General features: G+C 39.9%; 1 protein-coding gene across 6 annotated transcripts in view; it reads left to right on the forward strand.

Moving 5' to 3' along the window:
• The window catches only part of LOC138008195 (uncharacterized), an 86651-nt gene that overhangs the window by 44673 nt on the left and 14478 nt on the right, over window positions 1–27500 (forward strand). For 5 of the 6 annotated variants that reach the window (XR_011124177.1, XR_011124176.1, XR_011124178.1 and 2 more), the window contains 2 exons: window positions 1391–1786; window positions 11352–11738. Coding sequence is in view for 1 of the 6 variants with exons in the window: in XM_068855439.1 (XP_068711540.1) it covers window positions 1391–1786; window positions 11352–11738 (783 nt within the window). In the remaining 5 variants the exon portion in view is untranslated. The remainder of the gene's footprint in view (window positions 1–1390; window positions 1787–11351; window positions 11739–27500) is intronic. The other variant, XR_011124180.1, reaches the window with a different exon arrangement.

The raw sequence follows: 27500 nt of genomic DNA on the forward strand, positions 1-27500 counted from the left end.
ATCGCTACGGCTGGCGCTAATACGGCTGCCGGAAGTAAATTTTCCCCAAAATGAGACACTGCGCATGTACGTCGGTTGCATCCAGCCGTAGCGTGAAATCTGACTACGTAAGTCGGGATGGTTTGGCGTAGTGTCTACTATGTCGAGTTTATTTCGCTTCTCTGGCCCTTTTCAAAGGACACCTCGGCATTTTAAGAATTCCATTGGATACTATATCCTTTAAAGTCAATTTAATTCAAAGATTGTGTCAAGGTTGCCTATAGTAGGCTTGTAAATCCGTATCATAAATTTACGATAATTAAGTTTTGGCCAAGGTGTTTCGAAGTAACTCAAGTGAAATATATGTGTTCAGCACGAGGTTGTAAGTTTGCTTTGAGGATTGAGTGAAGATGCTTTATATATGGATACTATACGATGCTATTTTGCTTCTTTGAGTATTGATGTATTTGTGTTCTTCACTCGATATTCTTTGAGATATTTGTCTCTGAAATTATATATTTCATCCATCAAATTGTTGTTATTGTACAAAGCGTATGGCATTCGCTTTTGCTCAGAAATAATCTGTTCTTCCTAGCAAGACGAATAACGGCCACCGTCCTTTGAGCAAAGCCATTCGGCTGTGAGAAACTGAATAAAAGATATTTTAAACACCTTAGCTCATTATGTTTCTTAGTATTTTGCTTTGCTAAACTTAAAATCTAGCAGACCACCTAGACGTACTCTCCCCAGACCTTTTCAGTCACGGCATCCTTAGTAGCACCAGCCGTAGTGGTTTGCTTAAACTCCCTAATGTTGATGAGTGTACGGTGTTAGTCCGCGTTCCCCATGAAATAGGCTTGCAGGGCGTACATAAATCCAGAATAAAATGGGTTTATTGGGAGTGTTCATGATATGTCGGTTTCCTACAAACAAGCCTCAAAATCGATCAACAGGAATGCTTTTCTCAGGAGAAAATAGGGGGTGACTTGCTTTCAAAGTGGAATGAATTATCGCCCTAGTGAAAAATAAAGTCGTCTGTAAGTTCTTGACTTAGCAAAAACAACGGTGAACCCGAGGAGGTGAAATGCGACTTTTCTCTGAACTCTCACATTCCTTGTCATATTTTACCGATCAGTTTGTCGCCTTTTTGTGTCGCTATCCTTTTCTCGTTAACAAAGCCGGAGACGTTGAAAAACCAAAAGGCACTCTGGTCGCAAAAAGTTAAGCGGGCGTTTCTGCGATTGTGTTCTCTGTCAACCAGCATGTTATTTTAATTCGCTAGATGAACTTTTGATCGAAGGAGACCATGGAAACAAAATACTATTTGACCAAGACCCATATTAGTATTGCACTCATTCCAAGATAACATGGTCAATGAGTTTTAATAATTCCTTTTTAACATTGTCCTCAGAATGTTCAAACTACAAATTTCTCAATGATTCCAATATATCCGCAACATACACACTGTACGAGCAATCGTATCATTCTTGCAAGGACAAATTCAAGCCTGGCTGGTACCGGTTTGGCGGAGAGGCTGGAAACCAAATGGCTGACACTTGCGTTAAGATGTGTCATTGTGGTGCTTGGTATCCAGGCTGGCTTACTGGAGGACACCCCTCTGTGGAGGATGGTGCTGTCGTGCGTAAAGTGTGTTTCGTGATAGGTCTGGGATGCTGTGAGGCCTCGGAGTACATAAGTGTTCGCAACTGCAGTGGATTTTACGTTTATAATCTGACGTCTATACCATCCAGTTCTTGCTATTATGGATATTGTGCCAGCACCGGATTTGAAGAGCCAACAACCTCAGGTAGACGCTGTTCCCAACTCATTTTCCTCCTGATAAATTTCCCACGGATTTCTTTTTTTCGACAATATTCACATAAAATATTATAAAATCGTTAGGCTTTGCATCTTTTATGTTTAAAGGTACGCTCAGACATATATGTTCTTCACCGGCTGGGAGGTCTGTATAGGGAAAAACTGTGCCCGAGGTCTTGAGTGGGGGCCGAGGCCGCAGGCCGAGGGACGTACTCAAGGCCGAGGGCACAGTTTTTCCCTATTTTCATTGATATGATTGCGCCGAAATGGCCACGCGCGGTACATAAATTAGCACGCTTTTTCTCTAGAGATCATCGTAATACCCATGGGCATTGGGAACAGTATTTATTCGCCCTCCATACTTGTAATCACCCTGTTATGCGTTCATGCCCCGAGTGGTTTTGTCCCACCCACCTCCCCTCGGCGACGGAAACCTCCATCCTGCTGCACTTCTTCGCATGCGCGGAAATTATTTCCGCCCACATCTTAGTATCTCCACGTGTGCCATAGAGGTGCAGCATAATAATGAAAATTCTATTACTATACTGACCGACTTAAGCAGGTGAATAACGTTTTTTTTTTTTTTTTTTGCTATTTTTTTTTCTGAAAATGAACATGGCAAACTGGTTTGCAAAAAGTCTTTAACTTTAAACTTTAGTCTTAAACTTCAAATATCTCTTGTTGCATTAAATATAAAAAACAATCAGTTATATTCCATAGCAAGCACAGAGAAATGAGCTAAACAAACTAAACAGCGGCCCGCGATGACTCGGCGGCCCGGTGGCCCAGTCCTGATTTTCCATAGTTTTTTTTTTTGTCCAGTGTTAAATCCACGCGGAAGCACAGATCTGCATCGGGTTTGGGGGTGCAAAATGGACGACGATGAGTTTGAATTCGTTTACCATTTTTCTCGTTGCATGTTGCTAAGTGAAAAACGTTGTCATTCTCTTTTTATTCGTCTGTTTACAGAACCCGATAGAGAGGAATTCGAAGTCCATTCTCAAATGATGTAAGTTATTTTCAAACCACAGTTTGAGATTGAAAATTTCATAAGCTAAATAATGAGATATGTGAACTGCGAATTGTCACTGAGTTGCGTTTGTCAGTTTATCAGGCAATCACATTCTCACTTTGTAATCATATGATCTTACGGTAATTCTGTGCAATGGCAGGCAACAGTTACGAAAGGCGGTCAATTTGCGTTTGCAGCTTTCTTTGTGTAACTCTGAAACTTAAAAAAAAAATCATTCGCAGTTCACATATCTCATTATTTATGATATTTTCACTTTCAAAGTATGGTTTGAAAATAACTTTCATCGTTCGATAATGAAAGTCCTTTACACTTTCTTTTTTTCGTGAAAGTTTGTGAGAACTCGAAAAAGCTGTCCCACAGCATTTCTCGTTCTCCCAAACTTTCACTTGTGTTTCTATAACTCGATAGAAACACGGAGTACATGTTTTCTGTTTCTTTTATAAAACAACGCGACGAGAAAAAGGAAAAAAACTTGTAAACTCTAATCATCAAAATGTAAATTCTCTTTGCTCGCGCTATCACTACGTCAACAGCTCGTGCTAGTTCTGTGTCTCCATCGAGTTATAGAAACACGATTTTTTACCAATCAGCGCGCGTATTTTCTTAGGACTGTTTTCTAAAAGAATATATTTTATAAGAATATCAAAGCTGAAATTTGCGAAATTTTAAGAATATTTTTAAGAATAAAGCCGAGGTTTCGAAAAGAATAGATAGTTTTTTGTGTGTTGAAACATCTGTAAATACAATATAATTTTATGCTTTTAAAGTATTATGACAAATTCTTTCTTTTTTAAATAACAAAACCCAGCGAAAACAGATCTAGATACCAAACACTTGTAATTGATACCCAATAAATTATAAAACGGAAATGTCATAAGCTATAATTTAAGAATAATACAAGAATATTTAAAGCCTAATAAATAAGGATATTCATCCTGGGCCGGAAAAACAACATTGTCATAAAAAAAAAGAGTGTATTGTGCTATCGGTTTCTGTAAACAGACAAATGAACAGAGAATGAAAACGTTTTTATCTGAACAACATGCAACAAACAGAAACAAGGATTCAAATGATTAAATTGTAAACGAATTCAAACTCACTGTCGTCCATTTTGCAAGCCCAGGGGCCCGTTTCTCGAGAATCCCGAAAACTTTTCGGACCCGAAAAGCCATTTGTGAAATTGCCAACCGCCTGTTTTGGAAAGCCGATCTTTTAACATGTTTTCAAGGCAACAAAAAGAAAAATAACTGTGAAGTTTGAGGTATTAAATTCTCTCCGTTCTTGAGATACAGAGGGAATTGTGTCACCCGAAAACGGCCCGTAAAGTTTCGGGACTTTTGAGAAACGGGCCCCTGACCCGATGCAGATCTGTGCATGCGCGTGGATTTACGTCGCGGGCCGTGGGCCTGCTTTTAGCAAATCCACAGGCGAATAATTTTCTACGAATTCAAAGGCTTTGTCTCGTTGAAAATGGAACAAAAGTTCTTAAAACAGGAGGGAAAAATTAAGTGAAAAATACTCAAACATCTGTCTCTGCCTTCATATCTTATTATTTCAATGACTCGTCTTTGCAAAAATTTAGAAAACTACGCAGGAAAAACTTGTTGACATCAGTTCATGAAAACTCCTCAGCGTTTCGATTTGTTTGCAGTTGACTATTTTAGCTACGAATCCTTATTTTCTTAAATGAAGCAAAATGCAATTCCAAAGAAAATACCGGATGTCAACCAAAGAACTAAGCTCAAAGGACTTCTCTGCCGTTAGTCGTTTTAGTTCAACGGCATGTCGACAGTTCACGACCAACAACAACGCGAAAAAACACAGCGTCAAGATGTGTTTGTTCCCCTATTTTAGCTAGGAATCCGCCGAAAATTCGTAAATGAAACAATATAAAACTAGATTAGAAAATAGAACTCCAAAGAAAATAACGAATTTCAACCGAAAAAGCGAGTTCAAAAAACTGATCTGCAGTATAAGTTGTTTTAAGTTCAACGGCATGTTAACAGTTCAAGAAAACCAAGGACTCGAAAACAGCAAACCGGCAAAGTGTTATCAGCAAAATCATGTGAAGATTAGCCTTTTTGAAGAATAACCAGGCCTTTTATTCCATTGCTGATGTTTTTCCTTCTCTTTGCATCGGTTAGTAAGCGAAAACGTGCATTTTAAGAGGTAAAATCCAGCGTTTCGTCGCGGCGTAGTAAAATCATTTTCAATTAGCCTCGACATTTTCAGCACGGAATAGATCCGTATCGTAATAAGCTGGACCGGCTATGAGCGCGCGATTAGCCAGTTCAATTCAAGGATTTAGGATTCCGGCCCGCCAAGAAGCTTCAGGAAAAAAATAATGAACGATTATGTTTGGCGCTTGTAGGAATTTTCACGAATCCTCGCGGGGCTGCAGGAATCCGACAATAATAAGGCAATTAAATAATGTAGCGTTATTTTTGTTGAATAATCATTTACAGGTTGCTTTTTCCAGTTTATTAACAAAATCTACTATTAATTAAGCCTGGTTCTAACTACTGACAACAGCGGAAGGACAAGTATCAGACGCTTTACTTAAATATTCAGGCCAACAAATTGACCGACTCTCAACTGAGTGGCCTCATAGCTCAGTTGATAAGAGACCTTCATCGGCATCACAGAGGTCGTGGGTTCCAATCCCGGGCCGTTAAAGTCACCTGAATTCTTCAGGCGTCTATTAAAGAGACAATTGCTTAAATTGTTAAGGTGAGTTCGATCATTTCTCCAGTTCACCTCTAAACTGCACAAAACAAACATTTGTCAACCAAAGACAAACTTTCCTTGCTTTCCGCCATTGTTCGGAAAACCGCCTTGGTAACGACGTCTTCATCCTGACAGGATAAATATGGCATCATTGCAGGAATCCGTAAGAATCTGTAGGAATATGTAGGAATTTTTGGGAATCTACTTCGCAAATATTCAATAATTTTGTTACACGTTTCACGGTACGTCCGATAATAAATGATATTTGACGATCTTTCAGCTGAATTTTTTATGATAATTTAATATTTTATAATTTTATAATTTTATAATTTAATATTCTGTTCAAAATGTGCATAACAAAGACAACATAAACATCACGTACGCCACGAAAGAAATGTCGCATATTACCTCTTCGTTGCATTCTCGAGCAAAATAGAGGAATTTTTACTAGTAACAAATATCTTTTACCTTTTCTTTAGCAATCACCCTTTTAAATTTCAGAGAAATCGACCCATCCGCGAATATTTTATGATTTTTTTGGGCGTGACGAAAGGTGAAAGGAATTTAGGCGGACTTGGGCAAGCCGGTAGCCTGCGTAGTAAGCGTTTCCAGCGGGCGAGAAGTGAATTCATTTTTCCAGCCGTGCGAGAATAGGGCACGTGCGGACCAACACTCAGGGTCTTTAAATAACTGAGGAGAAAGTGCTGCCTTTGTAATTACATCTGCAAATGGTTCGACTCTCACAACCCTTCAATGTTCATAATCCTGTGGGACGTAAAAGAACCCGCACACTTGTCGTAAATTAAAGAGTAGGGCATGTAGTTCCCGGTGTTGTGGTCTGTCTTTTGTGGTGTAACATGGGTGGGAGGGTCAATGCTCGGAGATATTAGCTACACCAAACTACTCTAAAAATCCGAGGGTAAATAAAGATTTATGACATGATGATATGAGGGCAAGCGCAAAAAAAAAAATTGGAGAGGGGAGGGGACGAGAAGGAAGGCTTGCGCACAAACCCCTCGATTTTGAAAACTCCCATTGGCCCACGAAACGGAGTTTCTGATTGATACGGCTTGGATTTTTTGATTGAAACCTCTCAATCCCTCATGTCATGAAAAATGAATTCGCTTCTCGCTTGCTACGCAGGCCAGGAAAGTTGAGGCATTGAGTTACGCGACGCGAGGCGTGATAAATATATATACGAAATTGCTCAGAATTGAAAAGTATCCTTTCAAAAGACAAGAACATCATTCTGAAAGCTTATTTTAAGCCAAAAGTACATTCTGGAGGTAGTTTTGAGAGTGGAAAAAACAAGTTAACAGCCGAAGGTATAGACAAGCCACGTGGAATACTGAATTATGTTTACGCAACAAAACGACGCTACCTCTTTTTTACTTGGAAATCCCTCCCCATGTATTTTTCCCGTGAATTCCACTAAAATTCCTTTTTTTCTCTACTTCGTAGACGCCATCTTTGTTCAAGCTACAGAGTGATTTTGGCATATCACAGAATGAATCATTTCAATCGATTTCAATAAAAACCTGGCCAGTGACTGGGTTATTTAGTAAAACTCCGGCCTCCCAAATTTGGGCGGAAACGGAAATAACCCCAATCGTTCGCATTCGGCTGAGGTCATGTGCCCGGGCAAGAAATTAATAACTCATTTTTTGCCCGGGCACATGACGGCTTAATTATTAATTTTTTTCCATCATCATGGATGGACATATTTCCATTTGATTTCCATTGAAATCATTTAACTCCCTGAAGAAGTCAAGCCGTGCCTGACAAAATAATTGGTTAAACAAAAAAATACATATCCTCACAGCCCTACAACCAGCCTTACATAATTATTTTGTTTTTAGTCTACAAATTATTTGCTGGTTAGATCTCCCAAGATCAAGCACTTGTACTTTGTTAAGCTGACCCTTGCATAAAAAATTTCCATGTCATCCATATAGATTTGGTGGGTAATCGTCGCCTCCTGGATTTCATAAATATATTTTTTTACGGCGCTGTTGTAATTTTTGGTGCAACTTGTCTCTCTAGAACTGACTTCTAGTTTTCCGACAACGCTACCCGCGACGTTGCAACGATTTTTTCAAGAATTGCGTAGTGTAGCATGTCCTGCAACATGTGTCACGACAGTTTGCGTCATCGGCCAATGAAAATGTTCCTGTAACCTCATGTGATCATCGAAAACGAGACAAGTACCTGTGTAACACCCGTCAAGCAACTGGTCTCGCGATATTAGGTGAACTATTGTGGCGACAAAATTGCAAAACAAGTTTAAAAAATTAAACGAGACTTACTGAAAGTTGAAGTTTGATTGAAAATGTATCAGTCGTCTGTAGACTCTGCAGGAGAAACTGCACTTTTTTGGGCCTCGTGTCGCCACTCCATTTTTAAACGTGATTGAATCGAAAACCAGTACCTGATCAGCAGTCAACTTTAAAAAAGCAGCTGACCTTGATGAGCTCTAAACTCTAGCCCGCGATAGGGTAACGTGATACTGATTAGCGAAAACCTTGTTTTGACAGGTGTCAATTGACCATAACATGAAAGATGTACGGTGTAAATTAGCCTCGATAAAGGTCTAAACTTGAGCCCGAGATATTGGGCGCGATCCATTAGGGCAAAAATTCCGGTTTGCATTTGCGAAATTCCCAGATGCTGAATGTAACAGTTTTTTCCACTTCGGTGAACCGTGGATGGTTCTCCACGGATGTCAAATGGAACAGGAAATTTCCGCAATTTCCGATATTTCGGAAAAATCGAAACCTCGAGAGGTTGACAAATTTGTGCGAAGTGAACGTTCCGGAAAAGACTGTTGTCAACACCCAATTGGTGTACAACATTCTTTGCCCACCTTGGTATTGTGTAGGAATGGTTATCACTACTCCCACTACTGCTTCCTCTTGTGTTTTGTTTAAATTTAATAAAGAAATCGGCCATAAAAGAAATATCTCACTCAAATTCAGAATTTGCGGGAGCACGTACGCACACTGGCAGCCACAGACAGCCTCTCGTCTGAAGGAGATCTTGTAATATTAAGAAGAGGCTGTTCCCATCTTGGGGCAGAGTGCTTTACATGTTGGTCAATATGAAACAAATATGAAGCTGCACCATCCTTCCGCATGTTCTGACGGTTTATTAAGTAAATTGTCTGGCAGCGTTTTCCTGTTACATGTGCACATAACATAACAAACGTATAGGTTAGGGATTGTAAGACCCTTAGGTATTCAAGGACTAATGAGATGTCCTTGGTCGTTAAGTACTTAGATAATGCTGGTCGGGACTTAAAGACTCCTCTAATGAGACGTTGAATGAGGGGTGGTGTCCCAATCGTAATATTCTTGTCTAAAACTGTAAGTGTAGATAATTCACGCCTTGCAGTGTTAATGCGACTCTGTGTTAATAAAGTGTGTTGTGTTGCTACGCTCACTCATGAAATATTTTTCAAGACTAAAAGAGAAATCTCGTATCACCAAGCGGCCAAGTAATGTCCTCTATTTAGTTCTTTGATCAAATCATCTGTAACAGAGATCAATGCTACCTTGCTTAAAAACGTGGGTATGATAAGGGATTTAAAAAGTTCAATTTTTCCTAGCAAAGTAAGCCCTCTCCACTTCCACATGTTCCATATTTCTTGTATGGACTTGAAAATTGAGTTGGAATTTGCTTTTGTTCTAGATGGTGTATGGTAATCGAAAACAACTCCCAATATTGCATTTTGTAATTTTCTTAATGTCCTCGATGGGAACTTCTTTAATACCGAAAAACCGCAAGTTTTCACGTCGCTGATCGACCTCCACATTGCCTTTTCATCTCTGAGCTGGTTAAACTCGGCCTCCATTTTCCTCAATTTCTCCTTCAAGGATTCCGTTTCTCCATTAGCAAAGCTCATTCCGTCTTCCAGCTCCTTCACTGACTGTGCAGTCTCTTTCCTAAACTCTTCAAAACTTCTACTTTCGCTTGCAGATTGCTAACTGTATCATTCACAGCCTTAACATATTGTTTAAACACCAACTTTATTCATTTGATTGAATGAAAGGGAAGGGATACCAGCGGTTATCCCTATTGAGGGTATACGCCCGCAGCCGGATGTAATTGACTGAGAGTCGATTTTGATGAGGGAGGAAAACCGGAGCACCCGGAGAAAAACCAGTCAGATTGATATCTACTAAAACTCAGCCCACATACGAGGCGAGACCAGGACTGAACCCGGGTCACAGAGGTGGAAAGCGCAGTTGATAGCCGCTAAACCAACCGCTAAACCACTCTCATGACTCCCCCCAATTTTAGATCCCAAATTTGGGGGATTGATAGCGGAGCTCCGGAGCACCATAGTTAACAAAATATGGTAACCCATCGATGCGAGTAATTTTGGTCTTAGCTATGACGTCATCAACTGTCCGTACGTCCACGCCTCCATGTATGCCAATGTCACCAGTATCACACTAGTGATATCACACAGAAGAAGGGGTTACGTTTTATGCAAACGTATGCCGTGTAGCACTTATATTTCAACATAATTGACTATCAACGATCAAATGATATATGAAATGGATCATATATGAACTGCGGATATGAAATCAAGTGAACCTATGATCCTCGCATTTATGAACGCAATTTGTGCAATTACGTAAAGAAGGCTGAAAAATTCAGGACTTCAACGAGAGCACTGGAATCCACAAATGACCAGCTCCCAACGTCAGTGGCTTCATGGCTCAGTTGGTTAGAGCGTCGCACCGGTATCGCGAGGGCGCGGGTTCAAGCCCCGTTCAAATCCTGAAATGTTCAGGCTTCTTTACGTTCATAACTGCGAGGATCATACCTTCACTAGAATTAACTATGAGAAGGTGATGTGAAGTGCTATTTTCTACTCATGTAAACCATGTGAGCGTTAGCCCTACTGATGGAAATGGGCCCACTCAAGGACAGAGAAAAACTCTGACCAGGGTCAGGTGCTTTTTCCTCTGTATTGGAATTTTTGGCATAAGCTTATCTTTAGAAGGTCTGAAAACGTTGCATGATGCCTGGACGGTTTTTCGCGTGAAATTTATCGTGGAATTCACTAGATAGGGAATGAATTTTTCTATAGAAGAAGGCGAAGAAAATAGTTAAATTAGGCAGTACCCAGAAACACCAAGACGAGGACAATTCCAAAACGCTTTATTTTTACTAACCGTACAGCCACTAAGAATACACCCGGGAGCTCTGCTTTTAGGCTTGGCTAAATCTATATATTACGTGGCTTAAAACTAGGTACAGTGCATATTCAACCTATAATACTCGTCATTTGTTGGAACATCCATTAAATTGGGGGAGGGGGGATAAGACGGGATAAGCTGCGATCTTGTGACACGACGATTCTAGACCATTCGTGTAGCATGTTCCAACAAAATTTGTCTAGTATTGTAGGTAAAACGAGGATCACGAATTTAACCTTGGGGGGGCGTTCAAACCCAAGGCACGGTGTTACCCTACCTCTTCAACACAGGTCTTGTCTTCTGTCCGTTGGAAGTAATCTGTATCCTTTGGTAGCAAAAGGACAGTGTCTTGTGATATGATTATAACAAACTCATCACCACACTACCTACACAGTAACACTTCAAAAATGGTAAAAACGGATTCAACCTGAGACCGGATTTGACTGACAACAACAACGCTGTACCGATTTGTGTTGCCAAGTGCGAAGGTCATTTTATTCAGGCTCCTTGTTTAAGTTACTTGATACATCCATCTGAGATTATTTCCTTTATCCAAAGGCAATAATTTCTTTTCTTTGGTTATTTAGAGTTTTCGAAGCAACGTCTTTTGAATGGAACGATTGGAATCGTCTCATTTTATCCTTATTATCATGGATGCCCATATCCACATTACAGCTGGCAGATCGTAGCGAAGAAAGGAGAAAAAGTCAAGTTAGAGATTCAATACATTAGCAGTTATTGGTGGGGCGGGTCATGCACTCTTGGTTACTTGGAAATTCAAAATGGAACCTACGCAGATGGCAAACCGACGAATACAAGAACGTGTGGTTATCTCTTATCTGGCATTATAACATTTTACTCGCACGCAGGTCAGAGCCTAGAAGTGGTGGTGTCAAACGTGGACCGTTATTGGAGCTGGATGTACTTCACAGCTACTTACACAGTTATAAGTTACAACGACACTGTGTCCAACGGTAAGCACACTCAAGTGAATCTGCAGAGTCAATAGTGATTAGTAGTTGAAAATACCTTCTTGTAGCTTTTTGTGCAGGTCGTGCAAAAATCGAGGATATCATTAGAATTTCAAATGACACAAGGTTTAGTAACACATTTAAGAATAATTACTAAAAACAAAACTTTTGCGACGTTTCGAAGACTCCATGTCTTCATTATCAAGCTACTAAAACAAAACTGAGCAACAAATGTAGTGAAATATGTGTTTTCTTCAAAAACTCGTTAATAGTTTGTTATGCTAACAGCCTATCAAAACATCAATAAACGTCACGTGTATTTACCTTAATACCTGGTAATCTATGATCATTCTGAAAAGCCTGGTGGCGGCTTCAGTCCCAGGGGAGTGCGGGGCTGAATATGCAAACAATGAAATTATTTCTCAAGTGAAACGACCTTTATGTAAAGGTCACTTGGGATCTTTAAAGAAAGGTCAGTAGTGACCATTACATAAAGATCACTGATGATCTTTATGGAATAGTCCTAATCATTTTCATCGAAATTTCAGCCATTTCAAACTTCTGGGCGTAGAATTCTACCCATATTCCTTCCAAACTTCTTCAACAAATCTTGTGAACCCAAAAATTCAGCCACTTTGCCGGCATTTTAACCACAGTTAATAGAGAGGACTGGTTTTGAAGCTCGGCAAACATCAAAGGAGCAAACAAAGATGCCAAGATTTAGGTTGGAAAGTCCACGACCGTGCACAATATTTTGTCTTGCGCTCATGCATGAATTACGTTACCAGCACGTTTCTATTGGTTAGTTCCTCAGAACGGAGTAATCAACTATTGTGTTTTGTGCACGGTCAAGGCCAAAAAGAGAACAAAAACCTACAAAAAAGAAAGTTGCCGGGTTTCATAACCATTCCCGTCTATTAACTATGTGTTAACAACGTTCGTATCTAGACTTTACTTTGGATTCTGTCCAGTTAAACGTCGAACCCTGCTTCTTCGTTCGCTGCTTGTTTGTTGAGCCTTGCATTATCCCACTGTGCAAAAATATTAAAGGACCATTTTGTGACATATCGTGTTGATTTTGGAGCGATTTTTTCAACCAGTGCTTCTTCTTCATCGGCAGTTTTCAATTCTCTGAAATTTCTCTTACGCAGCATTTTTAACCAACCTCCTTCAACTATGGACAACAAAGAATAAGGACTGAAGGAAAGAAACATGCTTTTAAAATTACCATACTGCTTATAAGGTCCACTTGTTTTTCTTGTATGCTGATATCTTCCCTCGCAATTTCAACCTTTGTTCGAGGGACTTGGTCTTCTTTTCATTTAACGGAACACTTTTCCGAGACAGACGGCTCATTCTTGCCATCTATAAAGTTTGTTTCGCTAATTACCAATGGGAAGGAGAAAATTGGTATTTTGCGAAACAGCGTTTCATAAAATGACGATTGTTGCAAGTCGATGTATTTTTTCACTCGACCTCAGTAGTGAACTTGGTCTGTTTTATGCATCGGAACTCATTTCGGAGAAAGGCGGCTCATTCTTGGCAGCTTGAAAGTTTGTTTCGCTAATTACCAATGGCCGTGTTGTCACGACAGCCGTTGTCTCGCTTAACATTCCTGAAAGTGGTTTGTTTGCAGACTTCGTTAAGCGACTTAAAAATGATACGTGTTTTCACGGGTAAGATCAAATGAGGAGAGAGCACGTGCCAATACAATAAAAAAAACATAGCACGCCTGTTGTATTTCAGATTTGAATAACCGCAAGCGACTCCTCATTGGCCGAAAGTAATTGCCAACTCGCTTAAGCTACGTTGGTTTGGGGGGTCATTACATTTAAGCCGACTCGCTTAACTTTAAGCTTAACTTTAAGTGAGATGGGAAAGGAACTGTTTTCACGTAATTTTCGTTGTCAGTAGCTAAGCGACCTGAATAACCGCTAGTGAAAACACGGCCAATGAGACTGAGGAAATTGGTACTTTGCGAAACAGGGTTCTATATCATGACGATTGTTGGAAGGTCAAAACATCGTTCGTTTAACGTAGTCGGTTTGGTGAAAAAGCAGGGGTGCGGATTGCCGGGGGCTATGGAAAACACGGGGTGCCGGGGTCTGTGCAAAACACGGGGTGCCAGGGACGTGGAAAACACGGGTTGACTAAATAATGAAAAAAACGTTTGCGTATTGCTACTGTAAAAAAACACTTTAATGGGAACTTAACCGGAATATTTAAGCTAAAAGTTAGCAGGAACGTAATGTTGAAGTAAGTTGGTTCCAGCGGTTGAAAATACAGTATGTATTTAATGGGAAAAGGATGACGAAAAAAATACTTCGATAAAATACCTAACAGTAAGTAACTAAAACAAAAATCGATCGTTTGATAAATACGGTTGAAATAATGAAATAAAATAACGTTACTATTTCACAATAATTTTTTTCCCAAGTTCAAATTACAGGGAGAATTTATTATCCTACGTAATTGTGAACCTGGTTTGGGATTGTATGAGCAGCCTTCGCCGTTGCCGTCGCCTTTGCCTTCGCCAGCCCCAGTCCCGCTGGTGCCCAGTAATGCGCGGCATTTCTACGTTTACTCCCTCCAACTGAATATCCTTAGCTTCCCTTATCCGTGCATTGGGCAGATTTCATTTCGCATTTACAGTATTTCCCAGCCAAAACAACGACGTGTTTTGGCTGTGGCAATAATTTAGAGCCCAATTCTCTTATATCTCCATCTCCGGGAGATCTTGTCATCGTTTCAAAGATGGCGAGGGAATGGACTTGCCAAGGGAAACTGTTCAGAAAGCCGGGAAATGTTTATTTTCCCTGTCATGTCCACTATGTACTATACAACGGAAACGACATTTTTTCAAAGTAGGTGGTGTTCAGTTCCTCTAGAAATCGAAACTTTACAGACAATTACACACAAGCAATTATACTAAAAGGGTTATGTCGCGCACAATGATGTAGTAAAAAGTAGCGTGAAACATTAAAATAACCACTTAAAACTGTTGACCAACATAAAAGACGTACGGCAAAAGGAAAGAGAAGCATGGATGGTCACAAATGGACAAGATTGAAATGGATTGTATTTGGGTAATCTTGAAAAAAAAATTGGCCCGACGTTTCTCAAGTTTATGGCAAATCGCCTGGATAAAGGTTGTTTTTGCTCAGAATCATCTTGTTTGTGATGTAGCAATAGTAGCAATTTCATTATTTAGTTTAATTAGTCACCCCGTGTTTTCCACAAACCCCGGCACCCCATGTTTTCCACAGACCCCGGCACCCCGTGCCCCAGCTTTTCCAGCTAACCAACTTAGTCATGTCTACAATTTCTGAACAATCTTTACATTTCTTCTTCTATTCATTTTGTCTCTTTTTGCCTCGTTTCGCAAAATACCGTCAGCCCGAACAAAGCTCGACTGTCTAATCTACGAGTTGCTGTTCATTAGGAGATTGCAACCTAAACTTAATACACAATCAGGTACCGTCTGTGCAAAACTTTTTACATGACCATACATTATTTTGCACTTTTAGTTTTACTTTCAATTTTTAGTATGACAATAGACTATTTTTATACTTTTAGCTCCAACCTTAATTTTTGAGATATTTTCACACTTCTCTCAGATATATATTTTACTAGCTCAGTTTTTTTTTTGTATTAGCTTGGAAGTGAAGACATGGAGTCTTCGAAGCGGAGCAAAAGTTTTTCATCGCTGATTTTTATTCTTAAATTTAGTATTAGAATGTTGTCTAAAACAATTTTCTCCTAGAAATCAGCAGAGGACTCACCAGGCCAAATTCCCCAAGATGGGGCCACAAAATGGTAACCGCTAACAAAATAGTATGCATTAAGGATTGTCAACTGTGACGAAAATATACGCTGAATTTTCTCTCAGTGTTTCGTTGTCTAGTAATGCCCAATTTTCTCCACCATTTAGGTCCAAAAATTGAGAAATGGTTGAAAGGTTTGTTGGGATTTGTCACTGAGGATTTTAAGGAACGACGGCGGCTGCGTCAATCGTAACAAATTATTGTTTGAAAGACACAGTAGTGGCTCATTGCGGCACTCATTTTATTTTATAGTGGACACCAGTTTAGTTTTACATGGCAATAAGAACAGTTTCGCTACTTTTTTATATATATTTTCAGTAGCAGATGACTTTTTAATGATTATACTATTGCAATCATATCATTTGCTACTTTGTAAAACCAAAAATTTCTAAGACTAAAAGGCTTACTTCAACCCTAATCTTTAGCCAGTGTTTCGACCTCAGGAAAAGCTCTGTCCCTTACACGATCAAAATTTGATGTTTACTACGCATTTGAAAATGGAGCTTGCATAAGGAGAGCTTAATTGCAATAACAATGCAAACTCAAGTGCTCTTTAGAAAATGAACAATTTCGTTAAATTTGTCTTCCGCGCAGAATTTGAAAATATCAGTCACACAAAAGTGCACGACTCAGTAATTAGCGCCTACCTTGAAGAAACTTAAGGATCAGGAGCGCTGTTAAATTCATAGCTCACTGGATATCCGATCCTCCAGTTTTGAGAAACTTCACTGCAATGCAACATAACAACCAACAAAAACAGTTGGTATGTCTTTCGTTGTCCTTGTAACCTGTTTCTTGCTTAAAGTGCCCCTATGACCAAAAAATCATTTCTAATTTTTTTTGTATTTCAAAATTATGTTAACTAAACACTAAGCGACCAAAGTTTTAAGCCTTGATTTGTAAAGACACCTCATTATTTCAAGCTAGTGAGCCTTTGACGTCACTTTTCACTGGATCCAACCGTCTGAGGTCCAATCGGTCAGTAATGGCGGACCGCGAAATCCAAACTTACAATTGATGTAAACGGCCTTTGGATAAAAATGAAAGCTCAAAATTTTGCCAGTCAGTTGTTAAGCGAGCACACTTTCAAAATCTGAAGAAAAAAAGGAAATGATTTATTTTTTTATTTTTTTATTTTTTTTTTTTTTATCACAGGGGCACTTTAAAGGGAATGTAAACCCCAAAACTCTCTTTTTTTCTTTTCACATAGTTAATAAGAACACACTTCTAGCATACCGAAAAGTGCTATTCTTATTTGCAAGCGTGCACCTTTTTACGTAGAAAATCCTATTCGAAGTTCGAAGTACCCGCCATTTTGATTGCGACATCTTTACTTTACTCACCGGTAGAACATTTGCCGACCGGAAGTCAAAGTTCTTTCTCCAATACGAATATGGTAAAGCGGTGTGTTGAAATACGTTTGGACTAAATTTGTTCAAGTTAAACGTTAACGAGCCAATTTTGTAGAACCGACAAAACACTCGATGATTTGTAGCGTTTACTTTATCCCCGACTGCTTCAGCCAAAATGAATGATAAATATGTAAAATATTAAAAAAACTAAGATCGAACAACTACCTTTTTGCTAAAAATATCTAAGAACTACATACAACATTGTAGTTCATAAAACTATTCGAGCAACGCTTGGCACTTAGCATGAAATTCAGGAAGAGGCCATGTAACCCGTGGCTCTCGTTGTTTATAATATTATTATTAAAAAGACGTTCAGTTACCTCCTGCCGTCTCTGATACAGTGCCCAATCTTCTCTAATAAAACTGGTTTTGGTGGCTTTCACCTTGTATAGGAAGATCCAAAGTCTGCAGGAAATATGCGCCACGAATCTTGTTGCCCCAGCACCAACACGCACGAGTTGTCTGTGGGCAATGTAACGAAAATTCCTGCACAGGATTAAAAGATAGAAGAAGTAATCAATTTCTTAGTTACTCCACAACTTACCAAGCTGACATAGTCTTCATATCGACTTCCTAATGTGACGGTATAAATTAATAGTAAACATACTCGTGTATAATTGTTCGTGCCATTGTTTCAAGGACCCAGAAAGGCCACCCATCAAGTCAGTTCGACTGAACTCATGGGTGCTCAGTAACACAGAACATTAACAGGTCTTCCGCCTTCTGCCAAAAGTTGCCCGATTTCTCCACAGCTAACGCTCTCATAAACTGTGGGCATCGGCTGGCACATTCCACACGCACCTAGAATATAGAAAACGGCAACAAAATAAACATAAGAACATCAGCAGAGGCAAATTGATGTTATAAATAAAATACTAAAGGATGTGGACGAAATGAAAAGAAAAACAATTACAACTCTGTGTTCCCTAAGCGATTCGTTTCACTCTCCGTCTGTTCCTCGTTTATACTTTCAGGCTCCACATTACGACGGATTCTACATGGTTCAAAACAATAAGGACAAGGGCCTGTACAATCCTGACTGGTGGCTTTTAGGCGCGAAACCGATATTAAACCAGACCAGAAAGGCATGCAAAAAAAAAAAATACTAAACCAACTGTCACAAGATAGTGCGCTGGCTCAGACAGAGCTCACAAGCTGTTGTCTACACTAGAGCTGAGATATAACAGCAATGAAATTGAAACATTGCTGAGGACACGGCAATCAGGATCCAACCTCAGTGGTGGCTTTACGACACGACCAGAGTGAGACCTGTATGGGGGATTGTTTGTCCCCTGTGTCTGGGCAACTAGTGTAGGTCCAGGAATGCTTGTAGGGGTTGCTTCCTCACTGTCTGAACACTCTTGGGCCACTTGGGGAGCATCCGTCCGGGTTGCATGGTTCTTGGTCGCTGGAGGAATCTGGCTTTTGCAATGATTTTTTGTTTGCCTTCAGGAGGAATCTTCTGTTCCTCCTGTACTGCCCTCCATCATTCATGCGAACTGTGTACAATCTGGGGGTGTTCTCCTTTTGCAAAACTGTGGCAGGCTTCCAAGTTCTTTGGATGTAGACGTGTGTCCCAATTTCTAAGGGCTGTAGCTGTTTAGCGCCTTTGTTGTAATAGTATATCGTTAAGAAGCTTGTTTCAGGCTTCGTCTCTCGTTGGCCAACCTGGGGTTGACGACTTCTGGCTTTAGCTGGTCTCCGGTTGCCGGGAGCGAGACAAGCAGTCTTCTGCTCATCAAGAGCTGCGCTGGAGAAGATAATCCATCTATTTGAGTGTTCCTATACTCCAGGGGACTGAAGAAAGGTTCGTGGGACCCAACCTTTGCTTTCGTAAGTAATTGTTTTGCTGTTTGAACCGATCTTTCCACTAATCCATTCGCTTGTTGGTACATGGGACTTGTGGTCACATGTCGGAAGTCCCACTCATAGGCAAAGCGGAGAAATCTTCAGCGGCAAATTGGGGTCCGTTATCAGATACCACCTTCTCAGGAATACCGAACCGCGCAAATATGGCTTTCATCTTGTTTATTACTGCTGAGGATGTAGTGCTGGCCATTCGTTCTGGCTCAAAATATCTGCTGCGGTAGTCGACCACTATGAGATAGTGCACATCCTCAATCTGGAATAGGTCTGCAGCTACAGTTTGCCACGGCCGTTCGAGAATTTCATGTGATATCATGGGTTCCTTTGGATTGCATCTGTGGAATTCCGAGCAGGTTAGACAGCTTGAGACCATGTCTTCTCTCTGACCATGCATGTTTGGCCAGAACATCACGTCCTTTGCACGGCGTTTGCACTTCGAATTCACTGTACCCATGTGCCCTTTGTGAATTCGTTTCAGCATATCTCCTCTAAGAGCGGAGAGAATGAGAATTCTCTCGCCTTTGAACACAAGTCCATCCATTACTTTTAACTCATCTCTATAGTTCCAGTATGGTAGGACTGACTTGGAGCACTGGTTTCTTTGACCTGGCCACCCAATAAGGATAATTGTAATCAACTGCTGTAGATCAGGGTCCTCCTTTGTACAGATCTGTAGCTCTCAAATTTTGTTGTCAGAGACTGGTAGAGAGGTCATCACGGCATGAACTTGGGCATCAAAAGCCCATGAGTGTCATTGGGGTCCTTTAGATTCAAACGGGAAAGCGTATAAGCAACTGGTATATTCTTACCAGGTTTGTGGAGCATCATCCTTTGAAGCCGTGGAGGGGCCGCTGACAACTTGCCTCTAGAGGCTTGTGATCAGTGATAATCTCAACAGACCTTCCATAGATGTACTGATGGAACCGTTCAGTTCCGAACACTATGACATACATCTCTTTTTCAATTTGAGCATAGTCTTTTCTTTGAGGGCGTGAGGGACTTTGCCTCCTACGCGACAGGGTTTTCATTCTGCACCAACACCGCGCCTAGACCATGCTTGGAAGCGTCGACTTCCAATGTTACGCTCTTACTTGCATCAAAGTAGGCTAATGTCCCTGCAAAAGCAATCAACGTTGTCAGTTTTTCAAAAGCTGCCTCCTGTGCACAACCCCATAAAAACTCTGAGTCTTTCTTCAGTAGACTTCTCAAAGGTGCTGTGGCCTATGCCAAATTGGGAGTGAACTTTGATAGGTGGTTGACCATGCCTAGCAGGGTTTCCAGCTCATGCTTGTCCCTTGGAGGTTCCATATCCTGAATGGCAGCAATCTTTTTTGGATCAGGCTGCACTCCCTTGTCGGATGACAAGTGACCGAAATAGCTCACTTTTTTTGTTCCGATAACACACTTTTCAGCATTCCACTTTATTCCAATTTCCTTCGAACGATCGAGAACTCTCTTCAAGTTTCTGTCGTGATCCTCTTTGGACATACCTCAGACCAACATGTCACTAATGATGGATTTGCATCCCTCGATACCTTCGAACGCCATGTCCATACCTCCTGAGCTGAGTGTATTCCAAAGGGCATACGGGTGAATCGATATCGCCCAAATGGCGTGTTGAAAGTGATTAGCATCGAGCTTTCATCATCAAACTTAATTTGCCAATAACCAGAGGTGGCATTCAATACGCAAAAATATTTAGCATCTTATAGCAATAGAATAAGATCCTCCAGAGCTGGCAGTGGGTAATGTTCCCGTATGATGGCGTGGTGTAGCTCTCTGGGATCGAGACACTCTCGTAAAGCGCCTATTCACTTCTTTTATGGTGTTGCGATCGAATTCACCCAGTCTGTTGGCTCACTAACTTTAACTATCACCCCAAGGTCATCCATTCTCTTGAGTTCCTTTTCCAGCTTGTCTCTGGGTGCCACTGGGTTTCTACGTGGAGGGTGCATGACCAGCACTGCGTTAGGTTTGAGGTGAATTTTATGCACCCCTGCAAAAGTCCTTAAGCCCTCAAGCAGGTCACTTTACTATTTTAGCACGTCGTTTTGGTTCTGCCCAGGGTTTTGCATTTCTTCCACAGATAATATTAACTTGATCAGCTATAACGAGATGCATGATGTTATCTGGAGTCTTTGCTTGCTGCAAGAGAAACGATTGCTGCGGGTGATACCAATGGCGGCGTGGATGGCGAAAGCGTAAAGAGCCTTGAGTTCCTCAACAGTGAATATGATGACCTGATTGCCTGATGCTAAAAGGCAACTTCGATCTCTTAACGAGAGATTGTCAAATCTTGTTAAACAAGTGGATGAGATTGCTGAAGCTATCGACGCCATTGAACGTTCCTGTTATCATTACAATGTCAAAATTGTTGGGATACTCGAAGTTCATTCCCGCGAGTCAGCAACAGAAACGTCCACCCTTTGTATTAGGTTATTTTGTGCAATGGGAGCGAAACTTTCTATGCAAGATATCGATATCGCCCATCGTACTCCATCCAGAAGCGCCACTTCAGACCCCAACCCGATTATTTGCAAGTTTTCGCGTAGAGTTACTAAGGAAAATGTCATGAACCGTCGTAATGAATTGAACAAGCTTACTCCAAACTCCGTTGAATTACCAGAAGAAGAGTCCTTATCTGATGCCAAAATGTATGATCATTTAACTAAGACCCAGAAGCTGCTAGTTGATGCTAAAGCGTTCCAGCAAAGATATCGCTACAGTTTCTGCTAGGTGAAAAATTTTTACTATCAAAAAAATCGGAAGATTCCCGTCCTGTGAAGATAAGTAGTTCTACCGACCTTCAAGATCTTGCCGAACAGGAATGCAGAGCAAGCTAAGCTACTTATTATTATTGTTTCATTTTGAACTACCGTTGCCCTAATATATAATTGATTCGGTTTTGATATCTCTACCCTTTAATCATTTAGATAATGCTTCTTTTAATGCTGCCCTGTACAGTGAATTATCCCACGGCTCTCTAAATTATGATACCGATCGGTTAGGCAGTCTTTTATTTAATCAAATCGAACAACCAAAGTCTTCTGACCCTTATACTAGAAACCTTGATCCTGATGGAAAATTTTCTCTTTGTCCAACTGCAAGTAATTATTACGTTGAAGATGAAATTAACTCAAAGGTTGCAACTGATTATTTTAATTCAAGTTTCTCTTTACTTCATTTGAACGCACGTAGTTTGATCGGAAATTTTGATCAGTTTAAATCATTACTTGATCATCTACAAAGGCCGTTTCGAGAGATTCGAGAATAGATAGCGGAGAAAGCTCCTCTTAGCTCGAATCCTGGCTGGAATCCTGGCTCGGATCCTAGCTCGAATCCTGGCTCGAAGTTTAGGTCTTTATTTACAGAATTGCCGTGATTACAAAATTCGTTCACATTGTAATTATTCTGATCCCGATGTTGTTGAATCATTGTTTGTTGAAATTTGTGTTCCCCGTGGGAAAAACATTATAGTAGGTTCTCTCTATCCCCCCTTGTTGTGATGTCGCGGCTTTCTTAGAAACGTTTACTGAAATTCTTACAAAAATTTCTCTCCTTTTAACCTTTGATCTGCTACGATATGCTGACCATAAACCCACCCAAGAATTCGTTGATTGTTTGTTTCCTCATTTGTTCCTTCCTTTGATAAGTAGGCCGACACATATAACTGCATATTCGGCCGCGTTAATAGGCCTTATCACGGTTTTGACCGTCATTTTGATGGGCAGGCAAAGCGTAAAGAATTTGAAGTGTTTATATGGGGATCCGATGTCAAATAATTTTCGCTAAACGCTAGTTCTAAAAAAAATATGAATTGCGAACTGAAGATACAGGGTAAAGGATTATACAGACCAAGTTCTAGCGACTAACCTTCGTTAAAAGCTGCGTGGTAGCGTTTTCGATTTTTCCATACATTTGTCTGTAGTTGTACTGAATATATAGCAAAAATTGAAAACGCTGCCGAGCAACTTCTGTAAAAGGTCTTCTGCCCTGTACCCTCAGTTCTCAAGTCATAAAGCTTTTAGAACTAGCGTTTAACGACAATTATTTGACATCGGATCCTCATATAAACACTGCAAATTCCTTACGCTTTGCCTACCCGTCAAAATGGCGGTCAAAACCGTGATAAGGCCTATAGATAACATATTCACAAATCACGTTAAGGCTGAATTTTTTCGGGCATTGTTATCAATGACATCTCTGATCACCTACTAGTTTTTGCTTACGTTTCTGGGAATTCTGGTAATGATATTCATAAAAGATCTGAAGGAACGTATGGGCGAAATTTTTCTGCGGATAATTTGAACAATTTTCGTGACCACCTGTCTCAGGTCAACTGGCCCGCACTCTTCGATGGCAATGACCGAAATATTTCTTATAACAATTTTTTGAACGAATATTCTCGGCTCTATGACAATTGTTTTCCTATGAAAACTCTAAAATCGAAACATAGTAGAAGTTTAACACCATGGATGACTAAGGCCTTACTACTCTCTGTCCGAAAGAAAAATAAGTTAACTTATAGAAACAATTCATAAAATCACCAAATTCAGCTCGTGAGGCGCAGTTTAAGTTCTACAGAAATAAATTAAATCATCTCATCAAAATTGCTAAACGCCAATACTATGATCAGAAGTTCATGTCGGCAAAGAACGACTTAAAGGAGATCTGGAAACTGATAAATGAAACTAGACCCTCCCTGAGGGTACACTGGGTTGCCTGTGGTACGTGCACCGTTCCAGACAATTTTTTCAAGTTGGGGGGTCCTTAAGACCATTTAAGGGGTCACCCAGAAGTCATACCAGCAGAGGCCCTTTGGCGCACAGGTTCTCACACGTTCGTACGACGAAAAAAATCTGTCCTTGCGTAATATGTAGCTCTAACAGTGCACGATATTGTTTTGATATTGTCTATCATTGTAGTGCCATGGTAGAAGCCTTGGGTAAATAGCCTGCGAAGACATGTGGTTACTAGCAAAGTACTGAACCCAGAAAGACTGAAGAAAATAAATGGGAAGTGAGAAACATTGGCTTCTGGTCTGACATGTTGATAAACTTCTTTTCACCACAAGTTTAAGCGTGCCCTCTGAGCATCTGACAGCTTTGTAATACTAAAGTTTATTAAAGTTAAGCCCTCTCCGGCGGGATTAGTGTCTGGATGGGTGACCAAAAACATATACGCCTTAGTAAAACAGAAGCATTGGACCGAAAATACTATTAACGCTAACAAATGCGAACTTAGCAAGGTACAGATTTTGTTAGCTTGCTTTATGCAAAAACAAATATTGATGCAAAAGTAAATAAATATTTATACACAGTTTTCAGAAAGAGCAGAAAGAAGTTTCCAGGACGGTCGCTCGAGAATAACATATTTACGACATGAAAACAACATTAATTTTGAACCGTGAATATAGAATATAAACAGTTACGATCAGCGACAAACATTTTGGGAGATTTTTGCTACGTTCAATTTTGTTATTGTACGTTTTGGCTGCACAAATAAATCGCAAAATCGAAAGTGACATCGCCGGAATTCAGCGGGCGCCGTGATTACTAGTAAGTTACCGCGGCATGTTTACTTGCCAAACAGTGAAGCATCTGTGTCAAATGATGGCAAGATACCGGGTTTTCGTAAGTTTCTTTTTCGGTCAAGTGTTATAAAGTTTGACAATAAATGAGGGAATTCAAAACAAAGATCACAATCGCCCACCATTGTTTCTGCAAAGTCAAAAATTTACTCTCCAAGACGAGGTTATTTATCACCAGGTAATTCCATCATTTTGGAAACAGCAGCTACTTTATTATTCACCGGCGTCACAATTTTTTGCTGATTTTGGGGCTCATTTTGTTGAAACTCAAGCACGCTTCCAACAGACCTGTTTATTTTCATGAAACCTTTCCTGCTTACAGAGTTATACTAAAAATATCCTCCCGTATCACATTTCAACCTTAAGCTCAAAAATTCAATACACAACATGATATTATAATTCACAAAGGCAGAAAATATCACAGAATCCTTTTCCAGTGAAACATTTTATTGAAACAAACAACATAAGATGCACTAAAACGCCATTCGCGTTGCAATGACTTTCCATTGCTGGTTAACGAGAATAACAAACTCACGAGTCAGAAAGTATATTTATATTTAATTAAGTTAGCACAACACAAAAACGCTAACCTCATTTTTTGACACGAAAATGCTTTACTATTGCCATAAAAACTATCCAGTTAAGCTCGCATGTTATAAAACATGATGAATTCATAAAGGCCACCTTTTTCAGCGAACAATTTTTTGAAACAAACAACATATTTGCTCTTAGAGGCGAAAACCTCTTCCTATTTCATTGCGTGCGTGAAGACAAGAAACTCAATCGTGTCAAATTACCATGTACTTCAGGTTCAAACCCTTTCCTGAAGAACATTTTCCGTGAATAACAAGAAAATGCTTTACTATTGCCATAAAAACTATCCAGCACACATATAATAAAACATGATGAATTCATAAAGGCCACCTTTTCCAGCGAACAATTTTTTGAAACAAACAACATATTTGCTATTATTGCGTGCGTGAAGAGAAAAAACTCAATCGTGTCAAATATGCGCAATATTACAACAAACTAAAATTTCAGGATCAAACCGTTTCCATGAAGAACCGTTTCCTTGAATAATGAAGCACAAAATAGACGACAAGCTTTCTTTCAAATAATTCTTGGCTGTCACATTACCTGAAGACTGTGCAGAGTTGATCACAGATCCACTTAAGGTGTTCGATTCGTTCTCTGTCTTTGTTGAACCTATACGTTACCAGAGAATTTTCCATTTGGTTTCAGTGTTCTACATAACAGCACACTAAATATTATTTTAGAAATGCAGCTCACTTTGATTTCTGCTCGACGGGCGACAGATTATTGTCGAAGTCCATTACTCGTCGCTTTTGAGATTCCAGGTGTTGGTTTTCACCGCCTGCGTAGTTTATCCAACTGACTTGTTTAAGGATCCAGTAAAACGCCATTCGTGTTAAATGACTTTCGACGCCGTTGCAGGCTAAGTTAATTATTCTACTGTGTCCACCAGAGAAATCTACGCAGTTCCACTACCCTCTCGATCCTAAGAAAATACGCGCAGAACGCTCTATGCACAAAGATACCACTTACCAGGGAAGTGACAGGCAAGACTTTTACCGACACGGAAGAAAAAAAATAATAACACCGAACAAATGCCCTCCATTTCTAGACTGGGATTGCCATACGGCAACCCAGTAATTAGCAATAAACGTAAAATCAGGTCAACTTTTCCTTCATCCTTTCGATCTACCGTTATTACTGACCCCGTTGATATAGCAAATGAAGTTTGCTATTACTTTACTAGCCTAGGACCAAACTTGGCGATGAAAATACCAGCAGTGGATACTCGTTTCTACTCTTTTATGAATGAACGCAAAAATGAATCGCTTATTCTGAAACCAACAACTCTTGAACAACTGACTAGTATCTGTACAACGTTTAAGTCAGGCAAAGCTCCAGGATACGACAGCATTTCTATGCACATAGTAAAAAATACCATTGGACTTAACTTGGAACCTCTAATGAATATCATAAATTTGTCTCTCTCTAGAGGAATATTCCCAGATTAATTAAATTACCAAAGTAAGCCCTGTGTTTAAGGCTGATCAACCTGATCTATTTTCTAACTACGGGCAAATTTCTTTGCTTCCAATTTTTTTCTTATTTTTGTGAGGAAGTGATGCATAATCGTTTGTCAGAGTTGGCAGATTCTCTCAATCTTTTCTGTCAACTCCCGTTTGGATTTCCAAACGCTTACCTATCTTATGTTTATGGACCAAAATGAAATTACGGCCGATATATTCCTTGACCTCTCTAAGGCTTTTGATACGTTAGATCACCAAATCGAATACTATGGCATACGCGGTCCAGCAAAGGTTATCTGACAAATTAATCGTATACAATTTGTACAGTTCGGTGAAACCCGTTCTTCCGACCAGATAATCAGATGCGGGGTGACCCAGGGCTCCACTATTTTTTGTTTTTTACATTAATTGATCTCCCAAAAGCAACTAAACTGGCTGAGTCGTTTCTCTTTGCAGATGATACTAGTATTTTTTATTGTAACTCTGACCCTAGTTGTGTTATTTCTATAATGAATAACGAATTGACTAATGTCAGCCTATGGATGAAATCCAACCAGCTGTCTGTCAACATAAAGAAAACTAATTATGTCATTTTTTAAGCCGAAACAAAAAGTAATCCATATGAGCTCCTCTATTTTATTTGATAATGACTTAAACAACTAACAGAAGTAAAGTTCTTAGGTGTCTATCTTGATGAAGCTCTTACATGGAAATCTCAAATTGGCGAGACAAACTAACTCCCGAGTTAGGATTTCGAGTTGGATTTTCGAGTTAGGATTTCGAGTCGGTTTTTGCGAGATGCTTACTAGTAATCCAGCTGCAACGAATCGCCTTGACTTTGGTATGTTAACCGTAGGCGTGGGAACAGTCATATTTCATTGGCTATATTTTGATTACATTTGTTGACCTTAAGAAAAAGTTCCAGTGACCACAAATAGTTCAGTCTGTACTCAGCGAAGGTCGAAATTGAATCTTTGGAATATTACCCTGAAGCCAAGACCTATAAGAGTAAG

The sequence above is a fragment of the Montipora foliosa genome, chromosome 6 (assembly GCF_036669935.1).
Source record: "Montipora foliosa isolate CH-2021 chromosome 6, ASM3666993v2, whole genome shotgun sequence".
Taxonomy (NCBI): domain Eukaryota; kingdom Metazoa; phylum Cnidaria; class Anthozoa; order Scleractinia; family Acroporidae; genus Montipora; species Montipora foliosa.